At 42.8% G+C, this 23,506-nt stretch overlaps 2 protein-coding genes across 9 annotated transcripts in view; one reads left to right on the forward strand and one right to left on the reverse strand.

Annotated features, from left to right (window-relative positions):
• Positions 1–6,042, forward strand: part of Fnbp1l (formin binding protein 1 like) — a 66,282-nt gene extending 60,240 nt beyond the window's left edge. For 2 of the 5 annotated variants that reach the window (XM_041648122.1, XM_041648148.1), the window contains 2 exons: positions 453–601; positions 2,029–5,661. In XM_041648122.1, the coding sequence (XP_041504056.1) occupies positions 453–601; positions 2,029–2,207 (328 nt within the window). In that variant the 3' untranslated portion in view covers positions 2,208–5,661. Of the gene's footprint in view, positions 1–452; positions 602–2,028; positions 5,662–5,914 lie in introns of those variants that run through there. The other 3 variants (XM_041648113.1, XM_041648138.1, XM_041648129.1) reach the window with 3 other exon arrangements.
• Positions 6,043–13,115: 7,073 nt separating this feature from the next.
• The window catches only part of Bcar3 (BCAR3 adaptor protein, NSP family member), a 106,126-nt gene continuing 95,735 nt past the window's right edge, over positions 13,116–23,506 (reverse strand). For all 4 annotated transcript variants that reach the window (XM_041653379.1, XM_041653389.1, XM_041653399.1 and 1 more), the window contains 5 exons: positions 22,827–22,942; positions 19,604–19,775; positions 18,000–18,111; positions 17,634–17,846; positions 13,116–13,738 (listed from right to left, as the gene is read on the reverse strand). In XM_041653379.1, coding sequence (XP_041509313.1) covers positions 13,560–13,738; positions 17,634–17,846; positions 18,000–18,111; positions 19,604–19,775; positions 22,827–22,942 — 792 coding nt within the window. In that variant the 3' untranslated portion in view covers positions 13,116–13,559. The remainder of the gene's footprint in view (positions 13,739–17,633; positions 17,847–17,999; positions 18,112–19,603; positions 19,776–22,826; positions 22,943–23,506) is intronic.

Here is a 23,506-nt window from a genome sequence, read left to right on the forward strand (position 1 = left end):
CAGGTTTAAGGAGAAAAGGAAGTGAGCTTCTGTTGGTAGTCCTGGGCAGAGCACTTTTGTATGATAGTGCCCACCTCTGTACACATGCTGTGTTCGTGATATCTCATGTGCTGAATGTAGACCTGGGTGGATCTGCTAAGGACTGTTTCTCATTTTAGAAGCCTGGTGTTTACCACATAGTTCTGTTTCACCTTTAGATCCTACACCAGTGGAATGTGTTTACTGAGCATTTGATCTAGAACATTGTAACCTTTTAAGTGTTTACTTTAGGAAATTAAGTGAAGAATCATTTTATATTACTACAAGCAATTTACATAGCTAATGTCTGAAAATAGGGCTCAATATGAAAGTTTGTCATTGATACCTAATTTCCCCTGAGATCCACTTATAAATAATACACAAAGACTTGTCATGATGCGATACTTGATCAGAGATACTTTCATGGGTTTTAGTCCTGAGGGAAGTTACACTGACGATGCAAACCAAGAAGTCCGTGGGCCACCGCAGCAGCATGGCCACCACAGTGAATTTGATGATGAATTCGAAGATGATGATCCCTTGCCTGCTATTGGACACTGCAAAGCTATCTATCCTTTTGATGGTATGATGTTCTTAATATGTAATATTTGATAAAATTGGTTCCTCAAACACAAAATATGTCACCATTTATTTTACTATGCTTAGCTAAATGATATAGTGTCAGAAAATTACATTCCTGGTTCATTAATTGCATAGTTTTGTTTTAACTATGATATAAATATAGTATTACCCCTACCTCCACACCCATAGCTGAATTGAAAGAAAGTCATGCATGTTGCTAGAATACTAAAACAGGTGATCACCTATCAACTCTAGGTAATAGAGAATTTTCCCCAGACCCTAGATCTTACATATGCTGAAAGCTTGAACATATAGCCCAAACCAGGAAGTAAATGACTCTTCATGCTCTTCATTGCAGCTAAATAATATCAAGAGCCAAGTATAAGGCATAACTGAGTGCTGTCATTGTATCCTGATTCTGCAGGCTTCCCCCTTCAGATGAGAGTAGCAAAGAAAATGGTAGTTTCTGATTACTGTGCCTTCTCCTATGATGGCTGAAGAGTAGGCTCGTGAGGGGCAGGAGGTGTTGTCACCCTCTCTGCAGACTTTATAGTTCTCTTCTTTAACCGAAGAGCAAAATAGCATCTTCATCAACAGTTATGAAATGTTCTACAATTTGACACCTTTCTCCTTGTGTAGGTTTTACATTTAAAGGGATGGGGAGATCTCCTAGTGAGTAAAGGCTCTTGCCTCCAAGCCTGAGAACCCAAGTTTGTTCCTGAGGGCCCATGTGGTAGAAGAAGAGAATTGGTGCCTGAAGTTGTCCTCTGATCGCCACACTTGGGCCATAGCACATGCTTACTCACACGCATGCACACAAGCACAAATATAATAGGTTTTCCATTTTCATGTGTAGGTCTGGTATACACATATGTAGGTTCATATATGTACAGGGGCGCAAGTACATGTGGAGTCATCCTTAGTTCTTCTTTCCCTTTACTCAAGAGTCCTTCAGTAGAACCCAAAGCTCATTGGTATGGCTGATCTGGCTAGCTGGCTTGCTCTGAGGAACACCTCTGTATATGTTCCTTTCCTGCTCACAGCCCTACTTTTTTCTTATCCATACTTCATGAAGCTTGTGGGTAGGCACTGCTCAGATTTGGGGAAAGAATTAGAATTGTGAAATAGTGATTAGACTACCCTATGAAGTCACACAGTGCTGCTGTGGGTCAGTTACTAATCCATTATACAGCAGGTGATACAACCAGCCTCATGGGCTTATTGTGTAGTTTACATGAGAATGTGTAGAATTATGTTGAGTAAACTAGAAAACATTACAAGAAGGATGCTGCTTGTGGCAGTCAGTGGGTTCTTGCATCTAGGTACAACGAAATTTAGTAGTAGTTTGTATTATGTTGTATTTATAATTTTTATTAAGAATTATTGCAGTGCTTTAATTCCACTTGTGCTTTGAAAACTTTCGCCTAGGACATAATGAAGGTACTCTGGCAATGAAAGAAGGCGAAGTTCTGTACATTATTGAGGAGGACAAAGGTGATGGGTGGACAAGAGCCCGGAGACAGAATGGCGAAGAAGGCTACGTTCCCACGACATACATAGATGTAACTCTAGAGAAAAACAGTAAAGGTGCAGTAACTTATATCTAAACTAACCAGGCGTCTTTGTGCCATGTATAACATAAAATGACAACACATTCCACAGGTCAGAAAAACCAAAAAGTCAAGGGCATCCTGATCTATATTGTTCACTATGTGAGCTGAGTGCAGGCCTGATCAGAGAGATGTGAATATTGCCACAAGAAACTCTCTTTGACGCCTTACTGTTCAAGTGATGTTGGTGTGGAAGCTTAATTGATGCCTTTTGCTTTCTGTCCTGCCTAAGTGTGTGTAAAGGATGTGTGCTTTTCTGCCTTATAAATAATAGATTTGATTATTAGGCAAGAATCATAGGTAAAATGTTCCCTGACCCCCTCACTTCAGAGGCAACAGTGACTGTTGAACTGAAATAAACAAGCCTGCTCTGAACTGCAGGAAGCTCATTTTCAAGAACGTCTCGACCTACGAGCTTGAATTTATAGCTTCAGGTTCTAGGAAGAAAAGTAATAGTTGGATAATTGGGTAAAATAACAGCCATTGTCTTTGCTAGTCTTAACTTGGTTTCCTAAAGAAAGAGAATCTCTGGTAGATAGTCTATTTAATATGAGCTCATCACAGCATCCCAGGATAAATCACCTGGTGGAGCTTGTATGCAAATAAGACAGCATTGAGACCTGAAAATATTTTCAGGCTTATGGTAATTTTTAATGATGTACAAAGTTCATTCCAAGTTAATCTTAAACTTGTACTTTTCACTTGAAATTGTCTTTTAGGAATATTGCATTAGTGCTCATTTAGCATTTGGCAGTTAACGCGTAGGAAGAATTGAATCTAATTCAGTGAAGATAGAGGACAGTCTGGAATGGAGGAAAGTGCTGACAGTGTTGACTCTTAGAGGAGAAACATTTTTTCTACTAAGATGAAAGAAGGCCTCTGTACTACCATTGAGGGCTTCATTTTCTCGGGATCATTGACTGTCAGATTAGATACCTTTTTTCCATTGTATCACCAGAAGCATCTGTTGGAATCATTGTCCAGTCAAGAGTTGTACAGTCCTATGTGGCCATACCCCAGTTGATCGAGTGGGGAAGGAAAGGGAGGAAGCAGCAACACTGGCCTTTGCTTATCTTATGTTTCAAAGCTGGCTGGTGTTTTTAGTAGCTGAGTATAAAATACTTTTAGGAACATTTGGGATGGACACTTTAAACTGAATACCCCTTTTGGTCTTACCAAAGGTCTTCAGTAATTGTTTTTTTCTTTTTCCTCCTGGACTGCAGGTTCCTGAAGAGGGTTTCTGAGAAAATGGGCAAGATGTTGAAGGAGGTTACATGCAGCTGCTTTTGGGGGGAGGGTATTAGAGTTGTCAGGCTCAAAGAGAAAGTGAGAGAAGCAAGTTGCATGAATGCATGCAGATTTTTTTTACTAACTTCATTAGCATTTCCATACATTAAAAAATTCATTATAGTACCAGTCCTTAAATTCCTAGTTCACATGGAAGAAAAAAAAAAGCCAGCAATGGATAACCTCTTTTTTCGTTTATTTTACTGATACCAAATCAGAAAGAATGCAGAGCTGTCTTAAAGTTTGTCTTACTTTGGGCTGTCCCAATAGGACTGTCTTCATCCAGCTCTGTTTTAATTGGCTTTTAGACCCGTCGTCTGTTAGAACCCTTGCCATTTGTCAGTGTCTGCCTGAGCCACCTCCGTGCTTGCTTAACATCCTGTTGCATGTCTAGAGTTATCTGGGCTTAGATTCTTCAGGCATGTCTTTGTAATCCCTTGTTCTTGTCAAAGCCTTCGTTTCGTTCTGCGTTTGTAGTGCAAATCACTTTGTCAAACATCTCCGCACTAATGTTTCCATATTAGTATTTGTGTATGCTGCTAAAACTTCCCCACTGCAAACATTCCAGTTTTGGCATTATGAAGACATAGTCTGTGAACCTGAAGTATTTATGATAAGAAAAAGAAAACATCTCTGCTCTAGCCTACAGCCCAGTTAAAGAACTCTGTGAAATGTGACACATCTTCAGCACCTCAGTCTGGGAAGACTCTAGTCAGCACTGAAATCCTGGCATAATAAACACAGAGGATACGCACCACCGAAAGGACTGTTGTCAAAAGTCAGCTGCTTCCATTCAAATGCTGCCTTAAACTCGAGTGCCTAAATCTGTTGATTGCCAACACTACCACTACAGTATCCCACAAAGGGCTTTATGTGCCAGCTCAGTGCTTCTCCTCCAACTCTGTGGTGTCGCCGCAGCTGTGATGTAGCCTCGGTAGGTGGCTTCTAGAGCTCTACCATGTGCAGTGGTGCATCTTCAAATTTATGCATCAAACTAAAGACCTGTCCAAGTCCATTTTACTTTCATCAGTATATTTATGACAAGTTTGATGGACCTTCCCCTATTGTCTTTTAACGGGGTGAAGACGATCTCATTTGATTATTACAATGATAGTCTGTTTCCAAGTGATGCTTTTGTTTGAATCAGATAAAATTTAGTGAAACTTTGTAATGATCTATGTGCACTTTTACTTGTAAAATGGAAATTTCTGTATGTTTATACTTGTAAATACAATTGTCGTTAGTGCTCTCATTGCTCATGTTGTCCTGCCTCGCATTTGTGATTCTGTTAATGACTTGTATCTGAACTAATTTCTTAGTGGTCTTGTAACAGGGACATGGGTGGGGTGGGAGGGGTATTTGTATCACTGAAGCTCCATTAATTTGGTTCCTTACTGTTTTGAGGGGAGAAAGAGAGTGTGAAATGTTCTGTGTATTATTGGATTTCAAGCAATATTTTAGAAACTGTGTGACTGCTTTAATAATTTTTTCCAGTGCTATTGGAATCATACTACCAGTTATACTAAAGCTGAATGACAATTGTGTGAACATTAATGCCTTCATAAGATCAAGTACACCACTGTTATACAGCTGACATATAGTGTATTACCTTTGAGGCTAGTAAACTATACAGTTTTAGATATTAAATCTCGTTACAGGGTTATTTATAGAATGTGACATTATTCTATACTGACAGACTACATAAAGTAGTTTTAAAAAGTAGTGCTATTTTTGTTTCAGAAGTTAGCAAGGAGAAGGAAATGTGATCTGACTGTGTTTGTCTTCTGTACGAAGCCTGAAGTGCTTATGTTTTTCTGACTAACAATCACAGAGGGCAAAGTTCAAAGCTTTTTTGAAAAGACTGTTCTTTTCAAGCTACTGTGTGTTTTTTAAAGCTTGGGTTTGCTTCCATAGGAGGCAAGTTCCTTCCTGTGGAGTAGTGCAGCCTACATATGGGTTATACCATTTGAAAAGACACTCGTGCTTACCCAGTTAAATCATTCTTAAACTTTGAACATGTGAACTGTCTAAAAGAAATCTCTTAATTTTGCAGTAATTTCACTCTTTGTGCACATATTGATTTCTTAATGGTAAAATGCCTTGTTTATGATAGTGTTCTCTGTTGAGAATATTTTCATGGAATAAAACAATCTTTTCATGGTCAGTTAAGATGTGTATTTATCTTTTACTCTGGTGTTTGAACCAAAGAGTTGCGATACTTCCAATAAATGTGATAGCGTTTAGATAACTCAAAGTAGACGCTAAATTCCTAAAGTAAGACAGTCTTTGGGAGAAGCCATTATAGGTACTTTATTCTGGGTTTTTAGTTTCTTCCAAGCTTTGCTAAAAGAAAGAATAGATGTTTAATTAGAGTGAATTTACGTCAAGTGTAATAATTTCAGTTTATTTTTATTCAGCAGTAGCCATGTTGCACAGACTTGCTTTGTTCCCATCTTCTTCACTGCATCTGTAAGAGCTGTCCCTGGACCACACAGTCTGATCTGGCCTCTGCACATTGGCCAGAATTTCCTTCCTGACTAGTTGCAGAACATCCATGCTTCCTGGGAAAAGAAAATGCATGGAAAGAGAACATTTGCTGTCGTTAGTGACACATTATTGGTAACTTTCAGGAAGTCTAATTTCAGAAGAATCATCTCTTAAAAAGGCAAGTGGTCAACCATTACTACAGGTTTTTAGAAACCCAAAGGGAATAAAGCTTCAGTAGAGATTCTTGGCAGTGAGAGGCTACGAGTTTTAAGATGATGAAAATTGAAAGATCAGTGCAAAATTTGGGAGTAGACAAGTGCAAAACAATGAAAACACCAGCAAAACTTCAAACATTACAGCTTCAGATGAGCAGAAGTTGTTGGTGTGTGTTTTCCTTTGACTGTGTGTGGGAGGGGGGCATCCAAGACAATAAAAAAGGCTTCTGACTTTGTTTTCTGGAAAGAAAGGAGCCCAGCCTCTTTGGAAGGATGTCACAGTGTTGAGTTCTCTAGGGGAACAGAATTGATCTATAATACTTATTACAAGGTAATTTATTAGAGTGACTGTTTGTTTTTTGTTTTTCAAGACAAGGTTTCTCTGTGTAACAGTTCTAGCTGTCTTGGAACTGTCCTATTTGGTCTTGTAGACCAAACGGGTCTCAAACTCCCAGAGATCCACCTGCCTCTGCTTCCTGAGTGCTGGGATTAAAGACGTGCACCACCACTGCTTGGCTTGTTAGAGTGGCTTTATAGTTTGTGATCTGGCTAGTCCAGCAGTGGACATCTCAGTAGAGAGGCCAAGAATCTAATTGTTTTTCAGCGACTGTCTCAGCAGGTCTTTTGTCTCTTTTGGGATCCTCAAGTGGTAAGCTCTAATACCAGTGAAGGGATGTCTCAGCCTCGGCCTTAGAGAGGAACTTGCCAGCGAGAATGAAGGCACGCAGGCAAAGATCAAAACTTCCTATGTCCTCTTTATGTGGTTGCCACCAGGTGTGGCCCAGATTTTGGTTGGGCCTTCCAACCTTAAATGATCCAGATTTAGGGTGAGTCTTCCCAGATCAAATGGTCCAGTCAAGAAAACCCTTCACGGTGCCCAGCTGCTTAGATTTTAGTGCTCCGGACGGATGTAGTCGAGCTGACAATCACTGTCTGCATTTATAGAGGTCATAGAAAGTAGAAAGGCACCAAGAGATTGGGAAATGGGCAATCATAAAATTTGGAGAGTAATTTCTGGAATGTTTGAGAACAATCCTTAAAGGTACTACATAAATTTCCCCAGCTTTCAGGGGAAATTTAATAGGAAACTGACTTACGTTCTTATGAAATTAAGGCCTCATTGTCTGGTACAGATGAAGAAGTCTAAGACATACATACTCTCCTGATTTCAGCACCACTGTGACAAGAGTCCTCATTTTTGTGAGATGCAGTAGACTACGAATGGGAGCTTTTGTAACAAGCCGATTTGGTAACCCAGAATGTCAACCCTGAAGAGAGTTTCTAAGGACCACACTGAAGAAGCATTTGTCATGCAATTCAAAAAGTGGAGAAACACCATCACCGACTCTTCTGTGAAGAACCATTATCTTGAATTTGAGTTTTGGTTTTCCGAAATGGTTCATTGTATTTTGGTACCCTGAACAGATGATTCAGTAGAGGTGCTCCATGTGAGCGGAGCTGATGTTCATGCTTTGTGCACTCATGCATAGCTGTAGTGAAGTGTTAAATGTTGACTCTCATACTGCTCAGTGGGAGGAGTAACCAGAAAAGTCATAAAGTGAACTGTTAAGTCCTTGCTCCTGTGGTCATTCAGCCCTTCTGGTGTGAACACTGGACACAAAACTAAAGTTTACTATGGTTTTCTTTCTTCACATGTTGAGCTACACTGGTATCATAAACCTTTGAATGGGAGAGGCTCTACTCTGCTCACCCCACAGAGAAGTTCCAAAAGGCTGGATATCAACATGGGTTGCAGGCCGCTCGACAATGCAGTAGTCCACCCTTAGAATGGTCCTAAAATCTGTGCCTTATTTGGGAACTTAATCTGTGCAGTGGAGGGAGGGCCTGGGCCCGCCCACCTTGTCCATGTAAGTGTGGGGAAAGGGACTTGTGTCTGCTTAGAAGGGAGCTCTTTGAATGACACAGCACAGCTGTTATGTTCTCCTCTGCTTGGTTGGTCTCCAGAATATTATCTGTCTCCCTCTGCTGACCCGCTGAGAAGACCAAGTGCCTGTGACTCAGAACTAGAGGAAACCCTAGTAGATTTGCCCGGCCTGTTACTCTTCAGCCTCTTTCCCTCTGGCATTTCTCCTGCTTCACAACATCTGTTTGACAGCCCACTGGCTTCCTGATTGTCTGGTGTGAAAGTGCAATCTGGGTGTGGAATGAGAACAAGACTCAAGTGGATCAGCAGTCTCCATCCCGTTGTCCCCTTTGTCTCCTCTGCCACGCTCTGGCCATTGAGTCAGCATGGAGATGGGATCTGGAGGCATTACTGCGTGACTCCTCTCTTCAGGGACAGAAGCACATTAGTACATTCATGGCTGAATTCAGAGGACGAAGCGACTGGAAAATGCAGTTAGTTCCCTCTATGGAGTCACGGGAGGGCCATGCCTTACCCTGACTATTAGAAACAGGAGTCTACTACCCACTAGAGAAACAATCTATATACTACCGGCAGTTTATCTTTTCGCAGTTCTATTATGTAGTTTATTGGAGAAGTAAAACAACTCATTTTGTTTGGTTTGTACATTGGATTATATACGTATTTGTGTATTATGGATATATTAATAGCTCTTGTTACTGATTTTCACCTAAGGTTTATTGTGAGATTATCCACATACATACATAGTTCATTTTACTGTGTATAGTAAAATTTACCCGTCATTTTGGTGGACACTTTTGGTATTTCCTGAACTTTCTAGCCGAAACAAGTGTTGCTTGAGAATATTCACATGTGTATTTCCAGCATAGAAGTTTCTCTGAAATTCACACCTGGAAGTGGAACTCCTAATTTATATGTTTGTGGGGGTTTGAATGAGAATGGTCTCCATAGACTCGTGTATTTGTATGCTTGATCCTTAGTTGGTGAACTCTTAGGGAGGATTGGGAGATGTGGCACTGGGGATGGGCTTTGAGGTTTTAAAAGTCCACACCAGGCATAGTCTCTCTCTGCCTACAACTTACGGACCAGATATGAGCTCTCAGCTACTACTCCAAGCATTATTCCTGCTTGCCTCTCACCATACTTCTGACTGTGATGGTCGTGAACTAATTCTCTGAAACTGTAAGCAAGCCCCCAGTTAAATGCTTTCTTTTATAAGTTGCTTTGGTCATATGTCTCTTCACAGCAATAGTAACTAAGACAGTGATGAATTAATTTTCAGTTTTAAAAATTGTGCCACATTTAACCTCCAAAGTTACTGTATGTAGTTTTACATTCTAATAATTTCTATGTGAGGATCACTTATTCTACATCCTGTCACTCTTTTTATTTTTTTTTTTATTTTTGAGACAGGGTTTCTCTGTAGCTTTTTGGTTCCTCTCCTGGAACTAGCCCTTGTAGACCAGGCCGGCCTCAACTCACAGAGATCTGCCTGCCTCTGCCTCCCGAGTGCTGGGATTAAAGGTGTGCACCACCACCGCCCAGCTATTCTGTCACTCTTGTGAGTCAGGCATTCTCTTCTGTCAGTTCAAAAGATGTCAAGGTTCATTGTAGTTTGGGTTTCTCTTAACTCTTGTGGGGCATCTTTACATGTATACCGTGTTTCCCTTTCTATGGAAAGCCCATTTTTATCTTTGACCTTTCTTTCCCTTTGGTTGATTGTCTTTCATGGGAATGCTTAATGTATTGAAGATGCTAATTGTGTCATTTGTTTGTGTAGCACACCACAGCTAGATATGAAACATAGATACCTAGTTTTGACTCAGACATTCTCATGGGTAGCATTTATCTGAAGGCTTACCGGGAACTAAAGGTTCTTAGGTTGTTGATAGGGTCCAGTTCGTTGCTGATCTCTGACCATAGGTTTACCGTGTGGACCTCTGTCCTGGGACGCTGTCAGTGTAGTATCTTACAGGGAGTGGTCCAGGAGAGCAAAGAGCCATGATGGAGACCTAATTTTGTGCCCTAATGTCAGGTGTGACATAACGTCTGTCCTCTGCTTGTGAGCACAGTGACCAACCCTGGCATAGTGTGAGTGGAACAGTACATGGCTGTTAGTAGCAGAGGACAGGGAACATTGTGGCCTTCTCAGAGGGTGCCTGTCATACCAATCTTCTTCAGTTCTGTGTTGGTTCTTTCCCACTTATTCTTTTGATGAGGTCCATTTTAGTTCATATCAACTACTGTTCATAACTACTATTTTCTTTTATCTACTGTAAGAAAACTCTTTAGTTGGGTTGGAAAGATAGCTTAGCAGTTAGGATCATGAACCACTGTTGTAGAGGACTTCAGCTGATTTCTTCGAACCCTTTAATGTATTGAAGATGCTAATGTGTCGTTTGTGTAGCACACCACAGCTAGATATGAAACATAGATACCTAGTTTTGACTCAGACATTCTCACGGGTAGCATTTATCTGAAGGCTTGCCAGTAACTAAAGGTTTTTAGGTTGTTGATAAGGTCCAGTTCATTGCTGATCAAATCTATAACTTTAGCTCCAGGGGATCAGATGCTCCTTTCTGCTGTCCATGGGCATACATTCAAGTGCACAACCCCCCCACCCCCACACATAAAATAAAATCTTAGAATTCTTAGTTATCTAAAGTAAAAGGAGTATGCTGTCTTCTTAAAGTGCTCCCTAGTGAGCTTTTCTATCTAACAAAACAAATGTGTTAAGTAGGATATACCAACCTGGGATCACAACCAATCAATATCTCGGTTTTTAAAGTTTTGCTGTAAGACCTGTATGGGAGAACAATGGCTGCAGAACCTCACTGAAAGGTACAGTTTTTCTTCCTCAAGTTGTATGTGAAGACAGGCATATTTTGTGGTGTGGTGGTTAAGGTTAGGGGTCAATTTGCCTGGGTTAAGGAACCACTAGAACACTGGAGGGAATGTCCTATCACTAGGCATGTCTGGGATGTTTCCAGAGCCTGGCATGTGAGCTGGTGGGAAAAATTCACCCTCAGTGTAGATGGGCACCTACACAGAACATAAACACAGAACAGTGGATGCTTTTCCTGCCCTTGAACTTTCTGACTCCTCCTTTGGCCTTTGAACTCCACTGCTGGTAGCATAGTCTCTCAGGGTCCTGGGCGTTTGCTCTACACTGAAAATCACACCCTCGGTTTTCCTGATTCTGAGGCATTTGAAGTTTGACTGAGCGAGGCTACAGCCCTTCAGGATCTCCAATGTGCAGATGGCCTGGCATGGGACTTCTGGTCTCCATAATCAAGTAAGTCAGTTCCCTTACCAACCTCCCCATAGCTATATAAATATCTTGGTTCTGTGTCTGGAGAGCCAGAACATATCTGGTAACCAGTTTTTATCTTTTTTTGCTGGTAAATGTTCTCCTCAACCCTATTTAATAAGTAGATCCCTGTTTCCTGGAGGCAGTTCAAGTTCACTACGGTGGGCAGATCAACCCACTGTAGGTGTGCCACCTCAGACAGGTGGTCCTGAGTTGTGTAAGAACACAGAAGCAAGAAGCAGGCAGTAAGCATCATTCCTCCATGGCTTCTGCTCCACGTTATAGCCTGCAGGTTCTGCATTGAGTTCCTGCCCTGGTTTGCCTTGCTGACAGACTAACCTAGAAGTTGTAACAAGCCACTTCCAACCCCTTTATTTTAATCACAAGAAAAAGCAAACCAGGACAATGTACTTAAGATGGCCATGTTAGAGTGTAGTATCTATAACCAGGCAGTCAGTCCTCCAAGTCTATTTAATATCATGAAGAAAACTTGGTGTGGTTTAAATACTTAGAGGGAAACAGGCCAGACGTGGTGGCACATGCCTTGAATCCCAGCACTTGGCGGCAGAGGCAAGTGGATCTCTTGTAAATTCAAAGCTAGCCTGGTCTACATGGTGAGTTCCAGGACAGCCAAGACTACATGGTGAGGCCCTGTCTCAAGCAAAAAAAAAAAAAAAAAGACAGGAAAACAAATAGGTAAGTGTTAGATAGTTGATTACAGAAGACTTTAAAATCTTGTATTACAAAAGTTTTACAATGGAAAAATGGAGACTATATAAATTAAATACTAGACATTCTTTGGGGAAAGTCAGAAACCTAGAAAATGAGCCTGTAAGATTTGTGTATCTTCTAGAGGAAATGATTATTTCATATGCCTTTTCTGTATATTATAGTTGATTCAGACTATAGCAAATACTATATATTCTAAAAATGTTAGGGTTTGCCTTCACATGGAGATTCTTAAGTTTGTTGGCATGATGTGGTGGGAATGTCCCCTAAACACTCATGTATTTGGGAAGATCACAAAGGTCTTGCTGGGGGAAATAACATCACTGGGGTGTGGGCTGTATTTATAGCTTCACCCTACTTCCTGTTCTTGCTCTGTGTGCAGATGAAAAAGATTGGGGCTTCCTGCCACCATGATGTTCTCTGTCCCTCTAGAACCATAAGCCAAACTATAAACCCTTTCTCAAGTTGATTTTGGGCACAACACAAAGTAACTAACATAAAGGGGCTAAGGGTTACCCAACTCCAAATGTGTCTGGAGAGCTTTCCAGGGGAGCCAGTGTGGTAGATCAATTGTGTCATGCAATAGAATTGTGAGGCCAGGTGGTGGTGGCGCACGCCTTTAATCCCAGCACTCAGGAGGCAGAGGCAGGCAGATCTCTGAGTTCGAGGCCAGCCTGGTCTACAGAGCGAGTTCCAGGACAGGCTCCAAAGTTACACAGAGAAACCCTGTCTCGAAAATTAAGAATAAAGAAATAGAATGGCAGCTGACATCTGGTGCCCAGTCCAGCTGTTAGCTAGCACTTTCCTTTGAGTTTGAACCTAGGACTTTTGAAGTAGATTTCACTTTGGCTCACATTCTGTCTTTGCAGTAGAATCCTTAGATTTGCAAACCACTTTTGGTTTAATATGGGAATAGGGAAGAAAGCTCCTTAGAATCCAGGAGTTAGAATTATGCTAAGGTGAGTCAATACTAAAGAGACAGGATACAATCATTTGACAAAAACATATATTTCTACTCATGACTATTTACAGTTTCATATTCAAAAGAATATCATATAACTGATACCTTCTGCAATGCTTCGTGCTTTTCTTTTAAATGCCTCTATTTACATTTATATGACATGGAATTAAAACTAAGATGGTCAAATACCATGATTATTAAACAACCAGCAACATAGCTATGTCTTCTTGAATTTGCTGATCAACATTAGCAATAGTTATCTCAATAATAAATTACCATTCATTTAAAAATCAGTAGTAATTTTAAACAATTCATATAAATAAGTATGCTCTGTGCAGTTTATACATTTAATATCCTGTGGATATTAAAAGCTTGTATCTTCTTAGATTTGCACATTATTACTTTATAAGATGATAAGCATTCCCAGCAGGTCTGGGAAAGCTTCAGTAATGCCCCAAGGTCTCCTGAGTGGTTCTCAGAGCTCAGCCTGCTTTACAGAAGGAGGTTCCAGTTTCCGTGAGAGGGCTGTTAAAATCTGGTTGAACTTCTCGTATCTCTCCGTCTGGTTGACTTCGGCACCCTTGCTGCCCCACAGCAATCGCATCTGAAATTCAGTCTTCAAGATCTCAGTCATTTCTTCATCCGGTTGAAAATCTAATCAAAATAAAGCAGGTAAGTTGGGTTCTGCTTCAGAGGGTTGTAAGTGAGTGAAAGCTATCCTGTTTTACAGTAGAATTAAATGAACTTTCTCCTCTAGAAAAATGTAGGACCTCCTCATTTGACGAGCGAGCGTCAAAGAATTCACAAGCCTGTGTCCGATGTGTGAGGAGTGTTGGATGGCAGCTTGTCTGCATTTGTAACAACTTTACTTGCCATGTGATTCAACTATTTTAGCTGTAAAGTTTGATTTTAGTAAATTTATCATTTTAAGGATACTTTCTTCAGCTTAGAAAGTCCCTAGTACTTCCAGGTAGCTAGCCTCTGTTTCAGCCCCGGTCCTAGAGAACCACTGATGAGCTCTGCATCTTTAGAGGTTTGATAAAAAGGGAATCGTGATATATTATGCGCTGTCAGGGTTCTTCAACTCTGTATGAATGGTTTTCAAATTGTTCAATGTGTGGCATGTTAGCAATAACACATTCTGTTTAATTGCTGATTAATAGGCATTTATGCAAATATACCCATTCACTGATGTATGGTGAGTAATGTCAACATGGACAAGCCTGTGTGGACATTCATTTCTCAAGGCAGTCATATGGTAAGCATGTGTTTACTTCGAAAGAACTAGTCATAAACTCTTCACTCTTAATATAGGAAGAGTCCAGCACCGCATACATCAGGATTGGTGGTTCACATATACGTGTAATCCTAGCATTTGGGAGGTGGAAGCAGAAGGATCAAGAAGTTCAAGGTTGTCCTTGGCAAGGTACCAAATTTGAGGTCATTCTGGGTTCTATGAGACCCTGTCTCCCAAACAGTGGGGTTTCTTTTCTTCCGGGTGTTATTCCCACATACTGCCCTTCTGAGCAAACCACTGAGTGTTCATGGCTGGCTCTGCTCTTGGCACTGTGTGCTGATACCCTTGAGGGTGTCACCACTTAGCTCATGCAGCACATGCCGCAGCGGTGACGTATGTTTATCCTTCTTCAGAGCTCAAGGAGAAAGTTCAGTTTACACCTCCCAGGATGTGTTCTGGGACACTTGGAGCAGGGGTAACTAGGAAGGAAGAGGCACACAGACAATGAAGTCTGGATAAAACACCTTGTGTTGGCTACTGCCTTCCCAGGTGGTAATGGTGCACGTTCTTCTTGCCACTGCTTTTATTTATTCTATCCCTTGATAGAGCACAAAAGAAAAGAAATGCGGGGCCCCTAAGTCATCTGGAGTTGCAGGACATAGTTTGGGGATGAACTAGAAGATGATTACACACGGGAAGACGGCTCAATCAGAAAAGCACTTGCTGTGTGAGTAGAGGCCTGAGTGCAATGTCCACAGTGCACTTTATAACACATAAGAGCTCTGGCAGGATTAATATCCAGAATATACAAAGAACTCAAAAAACAGTCAAGGAGATAAATGACCCAATTTAAAAATGTGCCATGGAGTTCTCAAAAGAAGAAACAAAAATGGCTAAGAAATACCTTTAAAGTGTTAGTTCACTATTCTTAGCAACTAGGAAAATGCAAATTAAAACTACTTTAGAGATGTCATTACCCATTACCCTAATCAGAATGGCTAAGATTAAAAAAAAAAAAATGCTTGCAAGGATGCAGGGAAAGGGAAACACTCAGTGTTGGTGGAATTATAAATTGGTGCAGCCACTATGGAAATTAGTGTGAAAATTCTCAAAAAGCTAAAAATAGATCTCCCGTATGATCCAGCTATACCACTCCCTGGCATATGCCCAAAGTATTTGACATCCTATTACACAGATATTTGTTCAGCCATGCTCACAGTAGCTAGGAAATAGAAATAACCTAAGTGTCCTTTGGCTGATGAATAGATAATGAAATGTGGTATATATACTCTGTGATTCCACGGAAAACTATTCAGGGGTATATATACACTGTGATTCTGCGGAACACTTCAACTGTAAAGAAAGTGAAATAATGAATTTTACAAGTAAGTGGACAAATCTAAGAAGTCCTATTCTCATGAAAAGAGACAGTGGTGGGTTGTGTAGGGAGATCTAGAGAGCAGACAGTAGAACACAGGTGCTATGAAGAGGAAAGTTGCGGGGGGGGGAGCTCTATCCCTTCTCCAACCCCATTCCCAGTTAAAAGATACTAAGAATGAAAAGGCTATAGAGAAACATAGTTTGTTTACTTATGTTAGTGTATTGCATAATTTAAATGAAGTTATGCCACTGGGGTTGGTAATGCTCCCCCAAGAGCCATAGTCAATCTAACAGAAGCCCCAGTGCCAGGCATGGGGAACTCCTTGGAGTCTTTAACCAAAGGGGTTCAAGAGACTCTCAGAACTTGAAGGTAAAACCCTATTGCTAAAGATACCACATACTTTAGACACAGGACCTTGAGGAATCAAGCTGGGAATGACCTGGAAGCCTCCACCCTGAGGAATGGCTCTCAGCACCTGCAGTTGCTATGCAAGTTGCCAAGGGAGATACACAACCAATACTCAGCTGTAAGGCCTGTGAGCCACAACTATGGCTATTACAGCAAGGGTTCAGAAGTGGCACTTATATCTTGGAGGTTACCAAGAGCATCTAATTGGATTTAAGACCCACTCAGTAGAAGGGAATTCGTGTCTGGTACTGTAAACCTAGCCAACTACTTGTGGCTGATGAGGTCAGGGGAGAACATACTACCATCACTTTCCTAAACCATTATAATTCCCAAGTGCATTCTACATATCTATGCTTACACCCACAGACAGGTGTAGCTCGCGCCCCTCAGCACCTGCTCTTTGCAGTAGATGGTGACCAGCGGCAGAAATCTCCAAGTGGTCAAAGTGCAGAGAAAAATTTACTGTGGACGGCCCATCTGTAGTTGATAATCTACAACTCAATCTCTGCACCAAAGGCTCAGGGAACATCAAGGAAGAAGGACCAAGGTATAGGCTATGAGGTACTGTCTTCTACATACAATAGGAGTTGCACTAAGGAAATCTCAAAAATAGGTCATGTACCTAGACCTGTCCAGTGGCAACACCAGCTGACAAAGTGGATGGGAGAAATTTTACAAGGCCCTACCCCTAGATGAAGTGCTATAAGTAATTAATGGCTACTGAGAGAAGAATCAGTCCCCTCAAGGGGCAAACTCCCTGATATATTATTCAATCCCAGTTGGTCATCCCTAAACACATGGCCATATGAACAACAAAGTGGACTCATCAGATACTTATAGATGCAGGCGTGTATGTAACAGGTGGTCTTCAAAGGGAGACAGAAAGTGAAAATAAGTGGTAGAAATTACATTAAATACAGTACTCATAAAATTCTAAAAAAAAAAAAAAAGTTGGCCATGGTCAACTGGATGGCTCAGTGGTTCTGAATGTGCGCGACTGTTGTAGAAGATCTGAGTTTGTCTCCTAGTGCTATGTCAGGTGACCTGTAACTAGCTCAGGGATGACGCCTCTGAACTCCCTGTTCTCCTTCACTCATGCTATATACATACCTGCATAGACACGTGCAATTAATAATTTTTTAAAGCCAGGCGTAGTATGTACCTCTAATCCCCATGCTGGGTAGACAGAGATAGAAGAGCCCCTGGGACTTGTCCCGCCAGCCTAGCCCCCATAGTGAAGTTCCAGGCCAGTAAGAAATGCTGACACAAAAAAAGGGGTGTATAGTGCCTGAAGAAAGACATCTGAGGTTGACTCTGGCCCGAACACGCACATACAATGACACCTATGTATTTGTGTGCTCTTCTATTGAAATAGGTATAATGAGCAATGACATAGGAAAGGGAGTGTCCACACCTTAATCTCTTCTCGTTGGTCATTTTTCTAGCTGAGGGTATCCATGCCCTTTCTCTTATTCCTTCATTCTAATCCCCACAGAGAGAGGATTCCAGAAACAAGTTCCTACCTGCCAGGATCCTCTCAGCATTCCTCCTGTAGCTCTCGGAAGCCTCGGCCATGAATCTGGCTGTCGCCAAGTGGTTCAGCATAATTTCACAGCTCTCGTCGTTTTTCTCCCACATGTCAGTTCCTTCGAAAGTGACAGTCTGCCGTTCCATTAAGGTCACAAGAGGCATCAGCAGTGGGACTGACACACTGCCTGGCGGGACATGTGTGGACTCTGAGGAACAAGGAGGGAAGTTCCATATCATGTTAATTACAAACCAGCTGACTGTGTTTCGTGTAGGAACTGCAGGTCCGTACATGCAATGCCACGTGAGATTATATAACTGGAGGAGCCTGACGGTAGGGTCTTCTGTGCCCCGGCACTCACCTTTGCCTTCCTGCAGGACTTTGCCGAAGGGCTTCAGCTGCTTCTCATAGAGGATGGCTGTTTGGGTGTAGTGGTGCCGCAGAGCGGTCCATGTCTTTTCTAACCGTGTGATCTGGAAGGAGTAAAAGTTATTGTTTCAGAAAGCCTCTTTTTAAAAATTGCCTTTCTGCTTCAATTTTGGAATAGGTGATAGATGTGCAGGACAGTGTCAGAAGCGGTTGTGCATTGAGAGAAAAACATGACCCCTCTATCCTGTTCTGCATGGTTCTGATGGCCCATCCCACAAGTTAAGTTTGCATGTGTGTGTCTGTGCATGCTTTGAAAAAGTAGGTATCTCATTGTAGCATTGTAGCTACTTTGTGGGTGAGTTCCAAGAAACTTCTGGTGTGCACTTAATTTGTTCCATCACTCTTCTTAATGAGGGAAATTATGTGCCAAGCATGTCCCTCAGTGGCCGGGACGGATGTCTGTGGACACCTGGCAGGATTTCAGGACTAACCCGTGTCTAGGAAACAGCCCAGATAAAGACCCAGCAGGTCGGGGGCTGGAGAGATGGCTCAGAGGTTAAGAGCACTGCCTGCTCTTCCAAAGGTCCTGAGTTCAATTCCCAGCAACCACATGGGGGTTCACAACCATCTGTAATGGGGTCTGGTGCCCTCTTCTGGCCTGTAGACATACAGACAGAATATTGTATACATAATAAATAAATAAATAAATAAATAAATAAATATTAAAAAAAAAAAAACCCAGCAGGTCGATGCTGCTGGTCTGACCTGGCTTGCAGGACTCGACTCTACTCAAAGTTCTCCAAGCACTCACACAAGGGGGAGACAACAGATCCCACTTCCCTCTAGGAGGCCCATTCTGTTTGATTCTTTCTGAAAACATCCAACATCTGTCAGTGCAGACAGTCAGAGGTCAGACCTGAGACATCCTCCAGGGAGCTACATGGCATCCGTCTTAAGGAACCTGAGGGAAGATACTTTGAGACCATCAGTCTAGGACAGTGGTACTCAACCTTCCTAGGGCTTTGACCCTTAGTACAGTTCCTCATGTTGTGACTCCCAACAATAAAAATGTTTTCATTGCTACTTCATAACTGCAATTTTGCTATTGTAATGTAAATATCTGATATTCAGGATATCTGATCGGTGACCCCCATGAAAGGGGTTGAGAACTGCTGGTTTAGGGATTCTCTGGTATAAGTTTCTTAAATGAATGCCTTGGTTTCCCCAAGGCATTACCCAAACATCACATTCCTGATGTCCCAAGTAGATATAGCCTCTGACACGCCACACGTTCCAGCCTGTTGTCTTGTCCTAAATGCTTCTTCAGGAGTATTGCTTATTAGTAAGGCTAATTCTTAGTATTACACATCGAAGATGAGATGTGGGCTGTCAGCACTTACCAGTGCTTTTACAAACAGAGCCAAAATACTGGGGACAACACGCTTGGCTGCCTCTAACCAAGGCAGCTTTCACTAAAATTCAGTTATCTTCAGAGACTGGCTGGAGCAGTCAGCCATACATGGTGTAGATGAACAGAACTCTGCATAGCGTTGAATGCACGCTTGTGTGGGCAGCAGCACAAAGCCAGCATCTCACCTGAGGCATCTCTAGGGCTTTCATGATGGCTGAGAAAGAATAGAGGTCTCCCATGGTGTCTTTCAGCTCCACCGCCACCTGGATGATCTTATTGAGGGTACCTGCTCTGTTCTCCAAAGTACCCGTGCAGCCCAGAATGTCCACAGCGATGCCGATGGCCATGGTGTTGTGTCTAAGTGGAAGAAGACCAAGGGTCAGGCTCAGGTCAACAAGATGAGGAGAAAATGGCCCTAATCCTCCAGAAACAAGGTTGTGTGTTCCTGGTTAGGAGCCAGTTTGAAAAGCTGATCTTAATAAAGCCATCCCACACCAGGCAGAGGATGGATTCAGGAAGTAAGATGCCCTTGAACATGTCCAGGTCAGCTCTACAAATGGAAGCATGAAGAGGACCTCAGAAGTGATGTGGCTACAAGGCTCCCTTTACTACCATGAGAGGCCTAAGGAGATACCAGGTTCCCTAACAGACAGGATGCTACCCCTGAGGAAGACTGGGACCACCTCTTAGTGAGGAGTGTAAAAGACAAAAACAGGGAGAGGCAATATACTTGATTCAGAAAAATGACATGGATATATTAGAACAAGAGGAGGAGAGATGGGGACAAGAAAGGGTGTTCTACGACCCCAGTACAGATGCCACAGAGTGACTGGAGAGGTGGACAATGGCTGAAGGAGAGGCGGGAATTTGCTATAAGGTCAGATCCTAATAAAACAGTACCCTGCCCTCCCCCAGACTCCCTTTTCTCACCCTAGACTACATGGGTCAAACTCAGAGACTTAGGGCAGGAAACAGGATGACTTTTCTGGACATGACAATGGGACCCTATGAACAGGGTCAGTCAGTGGCAGGAAGCTCAGACAGTGACCTCTTTCTTTCCCTCTGTAAATCTCAGTCCAGGAATTTACTGCACTGAGTCAAAATAGTCTTAATTTTCTAGGCTACTATGCAGTTGCTGAAGGTACCATGTGCCTTTGAAACTGCAGGGTCACACTGTCCTGAAAGCTCACAAAGGGGGCTGGGGCTTCTTCTTGTGTTGCTGCTGTGCCTAGGTCAGTGGTCTCTCACCCTTGGCAGAAGGTGGCAGGGAGTTAGCTCTGCTCTGCCTTTCCAAGTCCCCCAAATGCCTTGCTTGTTAACTCTGCTGGCTCCAAGTGTCTTTACGTGTGTGTGTGTGTGTGTGTGTGTGTGTGTGAGAGAGAGAGAGAGAGAGAGAGAGAGAGAGAGAGAGAGAGGACGCCTCAGTCTGCAGCTCACCTGTCAGTGGTCAGCAGCTAAAGGTACTCACATGTTACCAGAAGGATGTGTGTGTGTATGACTCAGTCTGTGGCTTACATGTCAATGACTGGCAGCTAGAGGTTACTCAATATGTTATCAGAAGGATGCCCCTGGAGTGAGATGGTAAACCTGAAGTCAAGGGTAGCTTTTAGATTTGATTCAAGAGCAAGAGAATAAAGTCATTGGGCAGTCCAGGATTCCTTTGACCTTGGTCCTTATTTAGTTAACACATCATAGCTACTCAGACTGTCCCCCTGGCTCTGTGGGTAGATCCCATAGTCAGAGATGAATAGGAAACAAATTAGGATGTGAGATTCTAGGCACGAAGCATAGAGAGAGGGATGTTGACGAGAGACCAGCAACTGCTCATCGTGGCTGAGGCTCAGAGCTCAGGCTCCGGCACAATTCTCAGTGCCAGGAAAAAGAAGAAATCTCTGGAGATCTCAGACTATAGCATATCTACTAGGAACGAGGAAGTGAGTGACCGCTCCACCCAGGCAACACTGGAGAAAGGAGTCTGGTCAGGAAAAGCAGGCAGCTCAGAAGTGCGACAAGTAATTCCCCGATGCCTTCACCTGAACAAAACTAGCCATTTCTAACCCATCAATCCTGCTCCTGCCCCCCCATTCTTATCCCCCCACCTGCTGTGAGACCAAAGGCATCCCCAAAGCCTCTGCCTCACTCCCTCAAAGCCCTCTCTCTCGATGACAGTGCTGGGATTACAGCTGTGCAATGCAGGCTCATCTTTGTAACATTATGTGAATAGAGCCTTTACTTCCTAGAGGCCGACAGCTGCCAGCACATGTGGATATAGATACTGGAGAGCTAAAAATTTTCTTCACATCTCTTAGATGCATCTGCCACCCATGTACAGTGGCCAGAACAGTCAGTGTCTGTGCGCACTCCTGCACCACAGAACGCTCAACTGGTCAGGGCCATGCCCAAGAATATCATGGAAGCCATAGCAGTTAGTCACGGCTACTGGGAAACAGTTTGCCCAATAGTGGGTGCGTGCATGCATGTGTGTGTGTGTGTGTGTGTGTATAGACTGATTTTGTGGTCATACAAAAATTTAGTCTTGTGCTTCTTAAAATCATGTCTCTAAGCATTTTATGTTCAAGGGCATGTTTCTGTTTTGTTTCATTTTTTTATTTGTTTGAGAAAAGTCTTTATTATGAAACTTGGCTTGATCCCCCTGCCTCAGCCTCCCAGGTACTGAGATTATAGGCATGTGTGCATTTTAATAGACACCTGATGTGGTGGTCAGTACTGTCAATTTGAGAGAATCTGAAATGGGCCTCTGGGGGGTTTTATAGCTGAGGAAGGAAGACATGCCACTGTGGGTGGCAGTGCCCCCATTAGCAGCAGCTTGCACTCACTGTTTGCTTCCTGACTGTGGGCACAAGCTCCTGCTCTCTCCACTTCCCCACCAGAGAGACTGTGAACTTAAATAGAACTTAAATAAACCCTTTCTTAGGATGTATTTGCCAGGGTAATTTAGTACAGCAACTAGAAAGGAAGCTACCCTGGGATTGTAGTGTTTCTGAAAAAATAGCAGCGTGATTTTGTTTCCAAGCCCTGGGATCCATAGTCCTCCTGTCCACCCCTTACAGAAAGAGGTCAGAACCCACTCTCCTCAGTCTTCCCCAGTTCATCAAGAGCTCTTGAGTTCCAGAGCCACGGATGCTCATGAGAGGTAGAATACAGCAGGTGTAGTCTCCCAGCTGCAGCCATGCACAGCTTCAAAGTCTTTCTCCTGCCACCCACAGAAATGGGGCCGGGACAGTGCGATGCCCCTGACCCCCGCTGTACTGTCTTCTCATCAGGTATTCTATAGCTCAGGCTTGAGAAGAGCCATGCGGACCCTGGAGTAATATGACTCCTCTGCACCCTGCTGCACAGATGTGTGCAAGGAGCTGAAAGTGGGAGCTGCAGAGACAGCGTGCTCACCTCTCGATAATGTCCAGGCGCAGCTGGCGTCCGTGAGGCAAGGTAATGAGTTCCAGTCCTGAGCTCACACCCATGCTCCTCTTCATGTCTTCAGAGACTTCCAGTATCCTAGCAACCTGTCAGGAGCCGAGTAGAAATTTGCTAGATCAGGAAGTGGGTTGGCCCCACTGTTAATTTAGCATGAGGAAAGAAATACGGTCCACGGAAATTCTGTGGCTGTGGATAGAGTGCACTTATATTTCTTTGAGTGACAGCATAATCTTAATATACGGAATAAGATAGAAAGCTGGGAGAGGACTGATAAAATAGCTTGGTCTGTAAAGTGTTTGTTGTGCAATCTGAGAACTGAGTTTGATTACTAGCACCCTTGTAAAAAGCCAAGCATGGTGGAATGGGCTCAATCTTCAGCACTCAGGAGGAAGAGAAAGGTGGATCTCTGGGGCTTCCCAGCCAGTCAGCCTAACCTAATTTGCAAGCCCCAGATCCATGTAAGAGTCTGTCTCTCAAAAAACAAGGTGCCCAGCTCCTCAGGACTCCTGAGGTTGTCCTCTGACCTCACACACTGACATGTGCAAGTGTTTCCTCCCATGTGTACTGCCTCACACATGAACACACACACAGTTCCCTCGCTTAGTGGGCAAAGTGCTGAGGGAACTCCCAAATGATCTCTACAACCTGCA

The sequence above is a fragment of the Microtus oregoni genome, unplaced genomic scaffold, assembly GCF_018167655.1.
Source record: "Microtus oregoni isolate MIOR12 unplaced genomic scaffold, Mior012 000000F_ref0000247, whole genome shotgun sequence".
NCBI lineage: Eukaryota > Metazoa > Chordata > Mammalia > Rodentia > Cricetidae > Microtus > Microtus oregoni.